Below are 18,259 nucleotides of genomic sequence, written 5' to 3' on the forward strand. Positions count from 1 at the left end.
TGAGTTTGATATCTAAATATCTCCTGTTGAAACCATTCATGAGAGAGTTTAATATGTAAATATACAATATCAAAATATCAATAAGAGCATTGCCATGCAAGATCTACATCCGGGTTACGCCGAGCGACCCTCATTCCATTTTGGGAGACACGACCTACCTATATGCCTATATAAGCTTTCACACGACCTACCTCCATTCTTTCTTGACCGGCGTGCCACATAGACGACACATCACTGACTTCTTTTTTTGGAACCAGCCATGCCTTCGCTGTCACACACATGGGACTAGCTGTTACAATACGCAGTAGAAGGAGGAACACCTCAGTGCCGCCGGAGGTCCGGAGCTGGACAAAAGTGCCAGGAGAAGAGGCAACGCTTCTGACCAACCATTACATCGTTGGATGGGATGGAAGAGCTGTCGGCGCCTACCAGCAACGGAGTCGAAGAATTCTGCCCTGCTGCTGTTTTCTTCAGCTTCAGAATACCGAGTAACTGTGTGGATAAGTTTGGAGGAGCGACTCTGCATATTCTCTACCTCTGTCACAGCCTGCAGAAGTTCCCCATCTCATGGAAGAGTTCCTGTGTGTGGTTCCAGTTTTTGTCCAACTTTACAACGTCTTTTTGAGTCCGATTCAGCTACCGCATGGGTGGCCAACCAGTCAGAGACCAAGAGCCACATTTTTTACTTTGTTACCGCAAAGAGCCACATTTTTTACTGTGTTACCGCAAAGAGCCACATCACACACATACCTTTGCTCAGCCAGATTTATTGTAAATGTCACACACCAGCATAGGAATGACATAAATTGACTCCTACAGTACTAACAGCACAGGCCCGTCATTATCAACAATGAACATTGTGTGCACTGTCTCACAAGTCCACAAAAAAAAAAAAAAAATTTACAATAGCGTTTTTCTTTTACTATGCATGTTACTTAGTGGGACTTCTGTCATAAAATCAGAGCCTATTTTTGCGCAACATTCGCTCCTTGTGAGCTGTCATTTATTATGAACGGCTTTTAACTAGCGCGCCCACCACGTGGGTGTACACCTCGCTCTCCAATTGGCTGCTCCCGGCTGAGCACTCTCGCCTTGGTCTGCGTCGCAGGGGGTGTGGCTTTTTTAGCCGACGCTCGATCTTTGGGATACTTTTTGTGTGCGCGACGCCGTTCATTGTCGCTTCTGGTTCACGGGAGCTCTCCCACTCTGTTAAAAACGTTTACTCAAATGACCTTGCTCCTGCTGGGAAACTTTGAGGTATTTTCATCCCAAGCACATGCGCATTGGACGAAAATACCGTATTGAACTCAAGCAAAGCGCACACGCAAATAAAAATAAAACACAAATACAAACTTTGATATGGACGTAAGAGCCGCATGAAACCGGGCAAAGAGCCGCATGCGGCTCGCGAGCCGCGGGTTGGCCACCCCTGAGCTACCGCAACCAAAATGGCGCTGTTTAAGCGGCAGCCGGCGGGCGCGGTAGCTGCGTGTTGGGTTTATTCTGTATTACTATTATATATATATATATATGTATGTAATAAATCATTTCTTTGTTAAATAATTCTTCCAATTGTTTGAAGAGTGCTCGGGGTCGTAACCAGTCATCTAGTTCTTATCCAAGAATTGTTTATCCGACATCTCACCCAGTATCGGGCTCCGAGGACTGTTGTTCTCCGACCAACGACAGATACGGATATCTGCCACTTCCAGCAACACTCGCATAGTGTGCATACCACGTGACGCACTTCGGGTTTCTTTATGTAATTGTTATACAATTGTTATGTCAAATGAAGGCGTGATTGTTTTTAGTTTCCTGTTCTGTTATTGGTAAAATACCTTGATTGTTATTATAGTTACAGATGTTGTTTTGGCTTACACATGTTGAATTAATCAATAACCTTGTAATTATTTTGATTTATGGCTTTAAAGCCGTACGGGAATTACTGTTCGAGGAGATACTTTGGAGACCAAGATGAAGGCTTGACGCTCTGATCTATCTACCCTCATGAAGTCACTCATTACAAGTGATGCAATCTATTTAATTAAATGTCAATAATTGAATAAGATGTCTGCCTGCAGTGATTGATAATTACATCGGATGGGTATTTTTTATGAACCTATCACTCCGTCTACTCTTGTTTGTTTTGTGTTTTTGCTGCTTTCATGTTTTAATGATTTGATGATTCCATTTACTTTGATTTGCTTTGTACTTTGTGCTTTTGTTTTGCTGTTCTGTGTGGTTCCAGTTTTTGTCCAACTTTACACCGTCTTTTTGAGTCCGATTCAGTTACTGCACCCAAAATGGCGCTGTTTAAGCGGCAGCCGGCGGCCGCGGTAGCTCCGTCCACTCTTGTTCGTTTTGTGTTTTTGCTGATTTTATGTTTTAATGGTTTGATGATTCCATTACTTTGATTTGCTTTGTACTTTGGGCTTTTTGCTTTGCAGTTTTGTCCAATCACCCTCTTGCTACTGCCACAATGTAATTTCCCGAATACGAGATGAATAAAGTTATCCAATCCAATCCAATTAAACAGTACTTAAATATTAAACTCTCTTAGATATTAAACTTTCTCTCATGAATATAATTTTGAGAGCTGGTTTCAACAGTAAACTCTCAAAAGATCTGCGACCAAAATACCGGCGACCAAAAGACCAGCGACCAAAAATCTGGCGACCATAAGACCGGCAAACAAAAGACCGGCGAGCAATCGTCCAGTCACGCTCCCCCTGCTGTCCAAGTGTGCACTCTGCTCGAACTTCAATAAAGTCACAGAGGTGGTTAAAAAGCTCCCAGTGACAAGGCCCCCGGGCGGATGAGTTTCATCCGGAGTTTGCAAAAGCTCTGAATGTTGTTGGGCTGCCTTGGTTAACACGCCTGTGCAACATTATGATAGATGTAAGATGGCGGCGCGCACTGACGTTGCGGCTTTATACTCTCCAGTTTGGGCGTTGTTGGTTATCCTACAGTCGGCAGGATTTAATCACTATCGGAAGAAGATGCGATATATCCGATTTCACAACATACTACCAACAGACCTTTGGTATCCTCAAGGACATCTCAAGACATCCGGGATCTCTGTGGATAGCCAGCCCACTCAAAGTATGTCAAAAACGGCAAAGAGAGAGGAAGCAAAATCACGGATGCCAGGCGGGCCTTGCTGCTAAGCTAAGACAAACACCACACCGATCACCGCTTCCTAGTATCTTTTTGACCAACGCCCAATCTATCACCAACAAAATGGATGAATTGGAACTTCAAATTTCTACCATCAGCTTTGTTAGAAACTGTATAGTTAACTCATCACCGAAACGTGGCTACACCCGCATATCCCCAACGCTGCGGTATCGCTAGCTAGCCAGGTGCTTTTTTTGGAACGATCCTTCAAAAGAATAAATAAATAAATAAAAAATAAAATCAGACATAGGCATTGTCATCATCATTGACTTCACAAAAGCCTAATTATCATCATACCCAGATGCGTATGACAAAATTGGTAGAAAGAATGATCAGGTAAAAGCAAAAGAGGAGGTTTTTGCATGTTTGTACACAATGAATGGTGTTGTGACAGAAGGATCATTGACACTCACTCTTCCCCGGATTTAGAGCTATTGGCAATATGGTGTAGGCCCTATTATATACCGAGAGAGCTAACGGTCGTCATAGTAACGGCTATCTATATACCTCCGAATGCGAACGTTAACATGGCACTTAACCTCCTGCTAACGGCTGTAAACAAACAACAGCTTGACCACCCCAATGAAGTCTTTATTGTCGCTGGTGACTTCAACAAAGTGTGATTAAACACTGTTCTAACTAATTTTATCCAATGCGTAAAATGTAATACTGAGAAGACAAAACTCTTGACCATGTCTATTCTAACATCAAACATGCTTATAGAGCCACCTCCCTCCCTCACCTAGCTGGATCAGATCACCTCTGCCTATCTCTCACCCCCGCCTACACTCCACTCCGGAGGCTAACAAGGCCACAAATAAAGATAATAAACACTTGGCCCGAGGACGCTCTATCTCATCTGCAGGACTGTTTTTCCCGCACCAACTGGGAACTTTTCAAACACGACGACCTCCAGGACTACATGGACACTGTATTTTCCTAGATCAAAAACTGCATTGACAATGTCCCTATAAATAAACAGATAGGAGTTTTTCCCAACCAAAAACCCTGGATGATCAATGAGACACAGGCACTCATCAAATGCCGTAACACCACCTTCAGATCAGGGGACAAGATAAAATATATAGTTGCCAGAGCAAAGCTGAAAAGAGGCATTAAAAAGGCTAAGGCAGCATATCCTAAGAAAATTGAGGAGCACTTCACAGAAAACAACCCAAAGAAGATGTGGCAGGGAATACGACATATTAATAACTACAATAACAATGTCTGTTAACGCATATGCCTCACTAGCGGAGGAACTGAACCGTTTCTTTGTCCGTTTTGAGACTGACAAATCAGACCCAGTCTCAACACCCCAAAACCACCCTGCAGCAATAGGCTTAAGGACTTATCCATAACAGCGGAATGCCAAATTACTACTTTATTAGTCCGTAATTTGCACTTATTTAGGTCTTTTGCCGAGTAAATGCACCTCATGGAGAAACACTACCAATTTTGTCGTGTGCAGTTTCTGGGAGTGATGACAAGTAGGCTTTTGTTGTTGATGATGACGACAGGGCCTATGTCCGATTATTATTACTATTATTATTATTATTATTATTATTATCATTATCATTATCGTTATCGTTATCGCCATCTCCATCGCCATCACTATCACTATTATAATCATAATATTGGGGACAGTACCTTTGGATTGGCAAAAGGGGTGGTGATTCCACATTTTAAAAAGGGGTAACGGAAGGTGTGTTGCAATTATGGGAGAATCCCACTCCTCAGCCTTCCCGGGAAGGTCCATTCTAGGGTACTGGAGAGGAGACTCTGCCAGAAGGTCGAATCTCGGATTAAGGAGGAGTTTGATTTTCATCCTGGCCGTGAAACATTGCATCAGCTCTATACCCTCAGCAGGGTTCTGGGGCAGGGCATGGGATTTTGCCCACCAGTCTATATGTGCTTTGTGGACTTGGAAAAGGCATTCGACCGTGTCCGCAGGGAGTATTGTTGGGTGTACTACGGGTGTATGGGGTTCCGGAACCCCTGTTACTCCAGGTCCCGTCCCTTAATGACCCATGGTAGAGTCTGGTCTGTGTAGCTGGCAGTAAGCCGGATCCGTTTCCAGTGGGAGTTGGGCTCCGCCAGGGCTGCCTTATGTCACCGATTCTGTTAATCACTTTTATGGATAGAATATCTAGTTGCACCCGTGGTGTTTAGGGGTCCGGCTTGGTGGCCTCAGTAATGCGAAAATGGATAGTCCATGTAAGTATTTCATTCAGGATTTTTAGGCTTTGTGTTTTTTATGTGCTAGAGATTAAAAGAAAAAAATCCTGTCAGGGAAATATACATTAAGCTTGGTCATCCGGGAGGGCCTCGGAGTAGAGCCGCTGCTCCTCCGGATCGAGAGGAGCCAGATGAGTTGGCTCGGGCATCTGACCAGGATGCCGCCCACTTATCTCTCTGGAGGTGTTTCAGGCACATCCGACCAGGAGGAGGCCATGGGCATGCTGGGGAGACTATGTCTCCCAGTTGCCATGTGAACACTTTGGGATGAAATGGGTGGAGAGAGGGAAGTCTGGGCCTCCCTGCTGAAGCTGACCCGACTTCGGATAAAGCAGGAGATTTCTTAGAGAAATAAATCTCTGTCTGTCATTAACCCTCTGTTTTAAGTGATATTTTATTATATCTAAATTTTTCATTAATTTCTGTCTGGCTTCATTTAACCATGGGAGATTCTTCTTTTTTTATGGTTTTGCCTTAATTTACTTGTAATTGAAAACTGAAGTCTAACAATTAGGTTTGAGTTTTGTAATACACGTTGACAAGCCTTAAATAGAAACCCAAACACATGAGGAGACATTTTCTCACCAAAATAAACTGAGACAAAAGATACATTCAATTATTATAAACGTGAAGTGGCAAATGGTGCCAAAAGTTGGAATGCCACTGCAAAACCTGAGTTTATGAAACACTAAAAATAGGAACTGACTAAAAGAGTACAATAGTCACCATTTTGTGGAGTAAAATTAATGCTAATTGTTATGCTAATTGGGGTGGTTAAATCCTAATAGAAGGTATTTTTTTCAAGTTGAAACAAACAATATAATGAATAAACCCTAAAATGGTTGAAATGTTTAAAAATAAGATGTTAAGTTTATGACATTGCCAATGAATTTGAATTCATACGAGCGGGGTCGGCAAGCATAGATGCTGGAGCTGCAAGTGGCTTAATGTTAGCGTTGCCTTAAAGGCTCCCTGGAGCCTTTTCAAAAATGTTTGAAAACAGGGGAGAGACATATATTTTGGGGGTTTTAATTTGATTTCTGTGGAGGGCAAAAATGACAAAAACATTCTTAACATTTTTCCAATGCATAGGCAGCTGGCTCTTGTAAACAAACCGGCGACTGCCTGATGGGCTATGGAGCCCAAGGGACAAAGAGAAATATAACAGAGGAAAACCCAGGAAGGATTCCACGTTTATTGGACCGAATCAGTTGCATTCATTACCAATGCAGAAGGATTGCCTGAATATTTGCTTTGAACCAAGAAGTTCTCAAATAACAAAAACAGTCATGTAGAACAACTAAAATGTGTGATTCTATTACTTTGGGAGAGATTAGAGGAGCACAAAAATAAATTTAAGCAGTGGATTGATTTGTTGTTTTTTCAAAAACTCAATATAAAAATGACATCAAAAACAGATGTCTTTATTGCATTTTTTTGATTTAATTTAAAACAAACAAGTCAATAATCATTTATTTAAGATAAACTTGAGGCGGCATCGTACAACAGAGCAGTCATGTGGTGAATCGTTCTCTACAGAATACACTCAGGCAAAAAATATTAATCATAAATCCTCACAAGGGTTGTAGGGGTGCTGGAGCCTATCCCAGCTGACTTTAGGCCAGAGGTGGAGGACACCCTGAGTCAGGCCAAACGCAGGGCTTGAGGAGACGGATAACATTTCACACTTTTACTTAGGGGAAATGTAGACTGTCCATTCAACTAGCCTACCATGCATGTTTTTGGGAGGAAATTAAAGAAACCGGAGATAACCCACTCAGGCCCGGCGAGAACATGCAAACTACAAATTGGAGCACAGACCTGGATTGACCCCAGGACTGTGATGGTGACACAAAAACCACTCGATCCGCTGAGCTGCTGTAGGTTTCTTTTCCCGATCAATATGGGTCGTTCAACATTTTGGGTTGCCGACCCCATGCTTTAGAGAAAGAAGGTCGGATTCTTGTTTGTGACTGAACAGGAATAAACATTGTAAATGTGATGTTTTTCACTGTATATAGATACTTAACACGTCAAAATGCCTCACTAGGTTGGAGTAGGAAAGTCATTAATTTACAGACATTGAGAAAGTGTCAAAAGTATCAAAAATGAAATCTACTCAAATGAGCGATTATTCTTATTCTATCTTGAAAGTTGATAGAATTTGAAATATGATAAATTTGATTTCATAGTGGCTGCCCGGTCGGCTGAATGGTTAGTGGGTCGGCCTCAGAGTTCTGTGGTCAAATCAGGTTGTCCACCTGTATATGCCGATTCCAAAAACATGCATTGTAGGCTGTTTGGACATACCCACTAGGCCTGGGGTATGTGTGTATGTATATCCATATGCATCAAAACCAGATGTATGTATATGTATGTATATGTACGTATGTGTACGTATGTGTACGTATGTATACGTATGTATACGTATGTATACGTATGTATACGTATGTATACGTATGTATACGTATGTATACGTGTGTATACGTGTGTATACGTGTGTATACGTATGTATACGTGTGTATACGTATGTATACGTATGTATACGTATGTATACGTATGGATACGTATGGATACGTACGTATACGTATGGATACGTACGTATACGTACGTATACGTACGTATACGTACGTATACGTACGTATACGTACGTATACGTACCTACGCGTACCTACACGTACGTATATGTACGTATACGTACGTATACGTACCTACGCGTACCTACACGTACCTACGCGTACCTAAACGCGTACCTACGCGTACCTAAACGCGTATCTACGCGTACCTAAACGCGTACCTACGCGTACCTAAACGCGTACCTACGCGTACCTAAACGCGTACCTACGCGTACCTACGCGTACCTACGCGTACCTAAACGCGTACCTACGCGTACCTACGCGTACCTAAACGCGTACCTATGCGTACCTACACATACCTACGCGTAGGTACGCGTACGTACGCGTACGAATGTGTACGAATGTGTACGTATGTGTACATATGTGTACGTATGTGTGCGTATGTATATGTATGTATATAAGCCACAAACACACAGTTACACACACACTAATGATGACCAGCTCCCACCTTTGTTATTATTTACTGTTTCTTATAAAAGACATTACCATTTAAAATGGGAACCAGTTCATTTATGTTTTCATAGCAAATTTGCTAAACTGGGCTATACTGGGCTTATAAGAGATTTTTGGGGGGTTAACAACATTCATTTTCCAAACATGTTCACGGCTTGGATCAGCTATTTCCTTATTTTAGTTATAGCATTCATACTATATGGAGCTCTAGCATTAGCATTATTTACAATTTTACACAGCATGATATTAAGTGAAAATGTCTGAATTTCAACTATTCTCCTCAGGGGTTGTTTCAGCAAATTGAAATTAAAGTAAGAGATCATAATTGTACTAAATGGAAAATCAAGCTGAGACGATCTGTTTATCCATATGGTGAAATATGTTCACCTCTTGGCTCATTGTGGACATTGTGTATTGTATTTCTGTGTGTCTACAGGTGAGAGCTGTAGAAGGCAGGTGCAGCATAGCTCTGTGTCCCCAGCATGAATGGGGACAGAACATGGCTAGTAGTCAGGAAAGGTAACTGGACAAGGCTGCCCGCTGAAGGGTGATGGTGGCCTGATGCATAGCCTGTGTGCATGGCTAGATGTCCACCGATTGGAGGCGATGGGCTGAGTCGACTGAGGTTCCCCAGTGCACCACCTATTCCTCCCCCGGTGCCAGCTGTACTTCCACCACCAGTCGGCGCTGAAGTGTCTGCACCAGGGTTCTGTTTCTTCCACTTAGTCCGGCGGTTCTGAAACCAGATTTTGACCTGTGTCTCAGTGAGGGACAGTGACAGTGCCAGATTGAGCCGCTCACACACAGACAGATATCTTGTAGACTTAAACTTGTTCTCTAGAGCAACCAACTGCTCGTACGTGAATGCAGTACGAGCCCTGCGAGGTTTTCCTGATTTGGAGTCTGAGCTTGAGCGTTTTCTTTTAGGCTTTCCTTGAGTGCCTTGTCCCGCATTGGGCTGGCCTCCATAGCCTCTTGTTGGGTTCTTTGTCTGCTTGACCAGTTCCTGGAGGCTTTGCTGATTGCCTTCTTTGTCCACACCAAAGTGCAGAGCTGAACTGCTCTCCTCACTACAATAAGAACCGTCTGGTGCCTCTGAATCTGGACTAACACTTCTGTTGAGGCCCTCGTCACGTGGACTTCTATACCCAAAGGTTTCTGAAACATATGACAATAAAGATAACAAATTATACTTATATATAATATTTTTATAGTAAATGTGTTTGATATAAGAGAAAAATGTATGACTGAACAAAAAGGACCCTCAATTTATATATTCTTGACCCGATCAGCAATCTGAATAAGTAATAAAAGCAAAGGAACTTTTTAAAAATTTCACCACATAATATATTGAAGGAGTTGAAATTCACACACACACACACACACACACAAACATGTATCCCACTGTACATGGATAGTTGGGCTGTAAAATTTGGGGCAAAATTATAATCAGTATTATTCATTAATTATATGCACAGCTTATTCCCATGATGGTCCTCAGGGCCACTTGAGCCAATTCCAGGTGACTTGGGAATTATGATAAAGAATAAAGAGCAAAAAAACTAAAACAGACAACCATTCAGGTGTACAGACACTTTAGAGCAGGTTTTTCCAACTCTGGTCCTCGAAAGCCACTATCAAGTCTGTTTTCCATATCACCCTCCTCTACCACACCTGAGTCAAATGATTAACTAATCAGCAAGCTATCCAGGAGCTTAATCACGATCCCGATTCATTTCACGAGCGTTTGCATCACAAGACTTGTTCGTTTTTTAGTGTAGATGGTGGTATCGATGGCCGCTTCCCAAGTTTAGTCAACTGGCCTAATCTACAGCCACGCTTCTGCTTGCTATCCCGGCGCTGCCTTCTTCACCGAACAGACTCAACAACAATCCACAGAGGTCCCGCCGATCTTGCTATCTCCTCCGATATGCTGTTCGTGCAATGGACGTTGCTAAAAATTGTAGTTTCCTGCCAGAGATTGATGTTTAATAAGTCGATGCCATTATAGTTGAGGGTAAAGTCCAGTAATGACAAACCACTTGCGAAAAGACAAATTAAAAGCACGAAAAGAGGGCAAAAATAACGAGAGCTTGAAGTAGCTGCATGCATTGTATTTAAACATATCTAAGACTGTCTGTATTTATACTTTTCAAAAACGGCAACAACTGACAGTGAGCCCAACGTTTTTATCCAACGTAAAAAAATCAATGTAGTCCAATAATTTATAAATATGTATCAAGGAATCCCTCTAGACTCATAAATTTTCTTTAAACGAAAGATACAAATTCAGTCTGAAAATAAGTAAAATCATTTTCCCTATTTAAGGTTCATTAGAAACAAACTAACTCCTGAGTGAGCAAAACTGTATTTTGACACCATGATCACATCACACATTACTTACTCCATAAAAAATTGGTCATCAGTCTGCACTTTGAAAAACATTTTAATTGTTTATAAGAAAGCTCTGAAAGTATTGGACAGAAAACCAAAAACATAGCATCACTGCAGATAGTAAAACAACAACAACACAAACGCCAGAAGTGGGACAATACAGTAATACCTTGACATATGATTGCCCCATATTTGAAATTTGAGATATGAATACAATTCTGAGCTAATATTTGCCTTGAGATACGAGACAACTTTTAAGATACCAGCATCCTAGACAGCTAGCTGACAGAGATGCGAGATGTTGCTTATGATAAAAGTGCAGTCTTTCTCGCTGCATCTCCCTTGTGTAAAATATCTATGAGCACTGGGCATAGCGTTGCAGTTTTTTTTATTTATTTTTTTTACGACAGTCCGTGCTGAATTAAGGAGAAAAACAATGAGAGTAGTTAGCGTGAGTGGTTAGTGGAGTCGGCCTCACACTTCCTGGTCCTGGGTTCAAATCCGGTCATGTCCATCTGAAATTAGTTATATGACGATGACGAGTTCCTAAATGAGGGTTAAAAACGAGGTGTGATTTCATGTCAGACAGATTAAAAAGAAATTGCTTACATCTTTGGATAATGTGTATGTAATCTTGTAGTTCATTACGTGACTTCCTTTTTTCTTTTGTTTCTTGTTCCAAAGTGGCAACTATTGCAGTTATACGAACCATCGAAATAATCAAGATATCTCGACAGTAGAAGCGCTTTATATAGCCACCATAACATTTAAAATTACTGGTAAGAAAATTATAGATTTTCCCTCGGAAGAAATATTCCCCCAGAATGCTATAACTCGAGCCAATGTTTTCTGTGGAAATAATTGCTAAAAATCCCAGATGAATGTATTTGAGTTATGTTTTATATATATATCAGAAAATGAGTTAAAATGAAAAATGCTCAACCGCTAAAATTTACAGGTTGACTCATCTCATCTCATTTTCTGAACTGCTTTATCCTCACTAGGGTCGCGGGGGATTCTGTAGCCTTTCCCTGCTGACTTCGGGCCTGAGGCGGGGATACCCTGATTTGGTGGTGGCCAGTCAATCGCTGGGCACGAGGAGACAAACAACCATTCACACCTATTCTCATACCTAGGAGTAGTTTAGAGTGCATAATCAGCCTACCTTCCATGTCTTTGGAATGTGGGAGGAAAGCATAGTACCCGGAGAAAACCCACGCAAGCCCGGAAAGAACATGCAAACTCCATACAGGTGGACCGAGCTGGATTTGAACCCACGTCTCTCACTGTGAGGTCGTCGCGCTAATGACTCAGCTGCCGAGCCACCCTTCACAACTATTAATGCGGACTACAAATAAAGAAGTTAGCATCAGCATTAAATGCTCAAAAATATTAAATTTGTGTAATTATTATGCATTTGTATTGATCATATTTTTTTTACTTTAGGAAGACAAGTGTACTTGTCATTTATGATGTAACGATTTTATTATTTTTAAAAGTAAATTCGACAGGTTTTATTTTACTGTGTACCTGTAATTAGAAAACGCACCTTGCTGGTTATGGTCCTGTAAAAATAAAAACTCACATTAGTCCGTTTGTAGTTATGAACATGTCTTTAACCCATATCTGACATTATCTTGAGTTTTACTTTTTGTCGAATAAACATACATGAAACAGGTTGAAATGCATTGTGTTCTCTGGCTTGCAAAATTTAAATATTTTATTGACTAATTTATACCAGTTAAAAATGTGCACATATCCGTTTTTATTTTGTTTTTTGTTTTTATTCAAATAGATTTCGTTTCACCTACAGCAGTGGTTTAATGGCAAAACGGCATTTGGATGTACAATAAAAAAATATATATTTTACACATATATGTATAGATTAGTTTTTTTCTATTTTGTTCGACAAACTTTTTGCAGTGATTATACCATATTATTTCATAATTTCCTTTTCAATAAAAATACTGAGTGTAATTTTATGATGAGACCCATTTATGATTTTCATTTTAAGCTAAAACATTGGCATTTGAATTAAAATGATTCGATCTTTGCTTGCTTATTTTGAACAAATCTACCAGGGCACGCGCACGCACGAACACACACACACACACACACACACACACACACACACACACACACACACACACACACACACACACACACACACACACACACACACTCACACGAAAATACACAAAAAAAGACATGTGCACAAAAGCACACGCGCGCACACATACACGCACACATTCAAACACGCAGTAATTAAATTAAGTTTTGCTAGGCTTTATATCGCAAGAGACATTGATATCAAAATTGTAATTCTCAACACCCGATGGCACCTGTTCACATTTTTGAAGTAAGGCAGTCTATGCCCGAGCGACACCTGATACCTCCTCTTTGTTAGGCAGCATTGCAATAGATGGCGAGGCAGAAATTTAATGCGTGTTAATCAGTTTTAAAACTAATTCATGCACAATTTTATATTTGTTACTTTAACAGTATTTCCCACATTAAACTTAACAAAGGAAACAACACAGCATTCTTACACATTAAATTGGTCTAGCCTTTTTTTCAAATGAAATAAACATGAACGCCAACTTAATTGTTGCCTTGCTGCTGTGTTTTAAAAAGACATTTGTGTGTGTGCGTAAATTAACAAGATAAACTGTGACGTTGACATAAACTTTCAAATGTAAGGTAATTAGATCTAATAGCCTGCTTTGCAAGCATATTTCTTATTATATATATATATATATATATATATATATATATATATATATATATATATATATATATATATATATATATATATATATATATATATATATATATATATATATATATATATATATATATATATATATATATATATATATATATATATATATATATATATATATATATATATATATATATATATATATATATATATATATATATATATATATATATATATATATATATATATATATATATATATATATATATATATATATATATATATATATATATATATATATATATATATATATATATATATATATATATATATATATATATATATATATATATATATATATATATAATTTCGGTAGGAGAACAGTAGACTGAAACTACTACTGTCTTCCATATTTTAGTTGTAGAAAATAAGAAATATGCTTGCAAAGTAAGTATAAATGTAGTAAAAAGCATAAATAGGTGCCTCCATTTGAATTTTTAAATTGTATTAACGATGAGCAGAATTTGAAACAGATCTTCACCTTGGTTTTCATGTTTCTGTTCATTTTGACCTTATTTAGAATTAAAAAGTACAATGAATTAATACATTACATATAAACAAAAAAATGGTGTTGCATTTGAATACAAATAACAGTAACATCGACTTACTGCCGTGGTAAATCCCTGTATTGGGCTCCAGCAGGCCCGTTTCGCATTCGCCATCGGACGCTTTAACTTTGTGGTCATGCAGGTGGCTGCTCTGTTGGAGCTGGAAACGCCGACTGCTCGTGAATTTATTGGGGTCCAGAATGTCTAAGACAGAGAACGAGGTGGTCCGATGGGCGAGACCCTGAAAAATCGAATGAAAAAAATAAATATAAACAAAGATAACTTTTATTTTGCCACTTTTCGATAGTGAGTTCTTGATATAAAACATAATGCGTTCCTTTCTTTTAGTTGGAATGCATAGGATAGCGAGAGCAAATTTTATTAAGAGCAAATTAAATTTAGGAAGAAGTTCTGAAATAATTCTCTATAACCAATGTCTTAAAAAATCCTACAACAAAAAAATAAATTATAAATAAATAAACACATAAAAATACATACATAAACACAAAAATCATCAAAATATCCACGAACAAATACATAAATAAATACATACATAACTACATAAATAAATATATAGATAAATATATTATAAAAATTACAACTTTAATTAAGTAAATAAATCCTAGAATATTTAAATGATGAAAAAAAGATAAGAATGGTGAGGTAAGGAGGGAGTTGGATTAATAATACTGCATGTGTTCTGATCTTGCTTTCAAAAACGTATAGAGCTTCTGCCTTTTTTTTATGTATCTGCAATCCAACCTCGTGAAAAAAAGTTTTGTATCATTCATCTAAAATACAAATGCTATTCTATTATGGACGTGCGCAGCAGGGTATACTATTTTTTTTTTTTTTTTTAGACTGAAAGGCATCAGGAAATGTTTAACCCTACCTAATACAGCCGTAGGCCGAGCATTGGCTTCGATAACTCCCATTATATCATAACAACGAAGCACATAATATCACAACCCAGCCAGTCCATTTTGGAAAGTGGAACCGAAACAATGAAAAATATTGTCACTGTTTTAAACCGAGCTAAGTAACGTAGGGTATTTCAGTACGTACAGCATTTATATTTTTTGTTTGATTGCCAGAGTAAATAGTTTGCTTTCAGGCACAATTAATTACTGCGAACACTGATGCCAAATATAATCTTTAATTATTGGTGGTCTGTTTCATCAGACTAGGCTTGGATTTGTACATATTTCCCGATCGAACAAGTTGTTTAGTCAGGGTTAGGGTTCACTATCGCGATTTGAAAATGTAAACATTTCTATGCATATTATAATATAATATACATATAATATAATAATACTTCTTAAACTTTCGAGGATATATATATATATATATATATATATATATATATATATATATATATATATATATATATATATATATATATATATATATATATATATATATATATATATATATATATATATATATATATATATATATATATATATATATATATATATATATATATATATTTATATCAATACATTTTCAATCAATACAACATCAACATCAATACATTTTAAGAAATGAAATACCTGCTGCGGTTGGGCTAACACCGGGTTCGTTGGCAAAGGGTCCGAATGGTTCTGCATGTCTCTGATCCCGGATAGGACACTTGACAACATCCGTTTTTCATCCTGAACTGCTCCATTCGTGGTGTCCAAATGATCCGGGCTGAGTATGGGTTGGTATTCCTCATTGTTCCTCATTGGTTGTTCTTTTGTCATTGTACCCTGGAATCCGGCAGCAGAACCCCCTCTTTTCAACTCGGTCTGGACATCATTTTCTGCAGATTCCTGTCCCGCTATGTCCCGGTTCATAGTTTCACTCTTCCCGTGCCATTAATTTACGAAGCAGATTGAAAAAAGAAGCACCTCAGATAAAGCAGTACAAAAGCAATTTCATGACATTATTTTAAAAATGAAGTAGCTAATCCGCTACTCTTACAAAAAGGTAATTGGTGCGTTGTCCGGTCGACATCCGGAGTTTTAAGATTGTTCATGTTTTAAATCAAAAAAAAAAATGGTTTCAATTACAGGTTTACCAGTTTCCTTTATGTTTTGTCTTCGACACTCATCCCCATCATCTGCGGTTGGAGCACCAATTTATTGGTCAAAGCGCGCTCGGGTTTGTTCACAGAACTCTGCACCTCGGAGTGTAAATGAGCGTCTGTCGCTGTGTTTTGCGCTGGTTTAAAAAACGTGAAAACATTCGAGGACCCCCGCCCTCTCCATACTACCACACACACTCATCCTTACTCCACCTCCCCGATTTAGCGAAATCAAGGATAGTGTAGTGCCTCATTCGCCTTACTTTGGTGAGGGCAGGTATGAGCTCGTTTCCCGCTGGTGGCGTTATAATTGTCAGTGGGTATGGTCGCGTGTCTCTCTGAATGACCCAAGCCTGATTTACGACTTGTCTAGGTTGTAGTCTGACTTTCGCTGGAAGTCCGTTGGGATAGCGTCCGGCGACCCATGTAACCCTTACGACGGTGCTTCTCAATTATTTTCCGTTGCGCGCCACCCAGGAACAATTGAACGTTCGCTCTGCTTTCGCCTATTTGAGACGCACTGCACGGTACTGAAGATGAATGTAGGGCGGGTGACTGATTCCGGTCTTTCTATGCAATTTTAGTATGCACTAGCACGAATCAACTCCTTTTGAACCAATTATTAGTTAACCATGCCCGACGCATTAAAGCTTAAATACATTGAGTTTTTGCGTACTTGGAGACGACCTGCATTCGCTTGCGAACCTGAGTTACATAGTTACTGGCATAAGTGGTCTCACCTAGTTAATGGCCAAGTCATAAACTGAAAAATCCAAAAATATGTGGAGATTTTTTTGATCGTTTATTTTTTGTTACAGCAAGTTATGTATTTAACAGTAAATCACGATGGAACATGAATCACTACAGTAATTTAATATTTTAATATACTATGATATTTCGTAATCTTGATCAAACCAACTGCAAAACTGAAACACTGTACCGTGTTGTTTTCCTCGTTTATTATATATATATATATATATATATATATATATATATATATATATATATATATATATATATATATATATATATATATATATATATATATATATATATATATATATATATATATATATATATATATATATATATATATATATATATATATATATATATATATATATATATATATATATATATATATATATATATATATATATATATATATATATATATATATATATATATATATATATATATATACGCGTTTAATGTATTATTAATAATATTATTATAACCATTAATAGGAGCAGATTAAAGAGTAGTTAGCAAATTCACCTCACAGTTCTGAGATCAGTGAGTTCTAATCTTCCTGTGTGGGGTTTGTATGTTCTTGTCAGGTCTGTGTGGTTTTTTTCCGGGGGCTCCACTTTCCTCTTATATCCGTAAAACATGCATGGTAGGCTGAATGGTTCTTTCTCACCCTGTGCGTTGTCTTGTGTTTTTTTTATAATTGACTTTTCAAAACAACAACTACAACAGATTATAGTTATTATTATATGATATTTCAATTAACTGAAATAGTTAGGGGAGCCCCACGGGTGAGTGGTTAGCACATCAGCATCACAGCTTTGGGGTCCTGGGTTTGAATCCAGGTTGGTCCACCTTTGTGGAGTTTGCATGTTCTCCCTGGGGCTGCGTGGGGCTTTCCGGGTTTTCTGGTTTCCTCCCACATTCCAAAAACCTGCATGGTAGGCTGATTGGACACTTAAAATTTCTCCTAGGCATGGGTATGAGCGTGAATTATTGTCTGTCACCCAGTTCCCTGGGATCGGCTAGCCACATATTCAGGTTGTTCCCCGCCTCTGGCCCAAAGTCAGCTGAGATGGGCTCCAGCAACCCTGTAACCCTTGTGAGGATAAAGCAGTTCAGAAAATGATGATGATGCAGTCGTTAGTGGGCCGTGGAGGAGTATGATGGCCTCACAGTTCTGAGATCGAAGGTTTGATCACAGGTGAGACTCTGT

The 18,259-nt window shown here is 38.7% G+C and overlaps 2 protein-coding genes across 10 annotated transcripts in view; one reads left to right on the plus strand and one right to left on the minus strand.

Annotated features, from left to right (window-relative positions):
* The window catches only part of uvssa (UV-stimulated scaffold protein A), a 70,612-nt gene extending 57,819 nt beyond the window's left edge, over positions 1 to 12,793 (plus strand). For 3 of the 9 annotated variants that reach the window (XM_077733310.1, XM_077733314.1, XM_077733315.1), the window contains one exon: positions 8,938 to 11,548. The gene's annotated coding sequence lies outside the window, so the exon portion shown is untranslated. Of the gene's footprint in view, positions 1 to 257; positions 2,623 to 8,937; positions 11,549 to 11,579 lie in introns of those variants that run through there. The other 6 variants (XR_013328763.1, XR_013328764.1, XR_013328762.1 and 3 more) reach the window with 6 other exon arrangements.
* nkx1.2lb (NK1 transcription factor related 2-like,b) lies at positions 8,393 to 16,375 on the minus strand. Its single transcript, XM_077733316.1, has 3 exons — positions 15,779 to 16,375; positions 14,286 to 14,466; positions 8,393 to 9,659 (listed from the first exon to the last, which is right to left on the minus strand). Exons 1-3 carry the CDS (start codon positions 16,061 to 16,063, stop codon positions 8,932 to 8,934), a joined length of 1,194 nt encoding a protein of 397 aa, XP_077589442.1. The 5' UTR covers positions 16,064 to 16,375; the 3' UTR covers positions 8,393 to 8,931.
* Positions 16,376 to 18,259: the final 1,884 nt, after the last annotated feature.

Source organism: Stigmatopora nigra, chromosome 14 (assembly GCF_051989575.1).
Source record: "Stigmatopora nigra isolate UIUO_SnigA chromosome 14, RoL_Snig_1.1, whole genome shotgun sequence".
In the NCBI taxonomy this organism is placed as follows: domain Eukaryota; kingdom Metazoa; phylum Chordata; class Actinopteri; order Syngnathiformes; family Syngnathidae; genus Stigmatopora; species Stigmatopora nigra.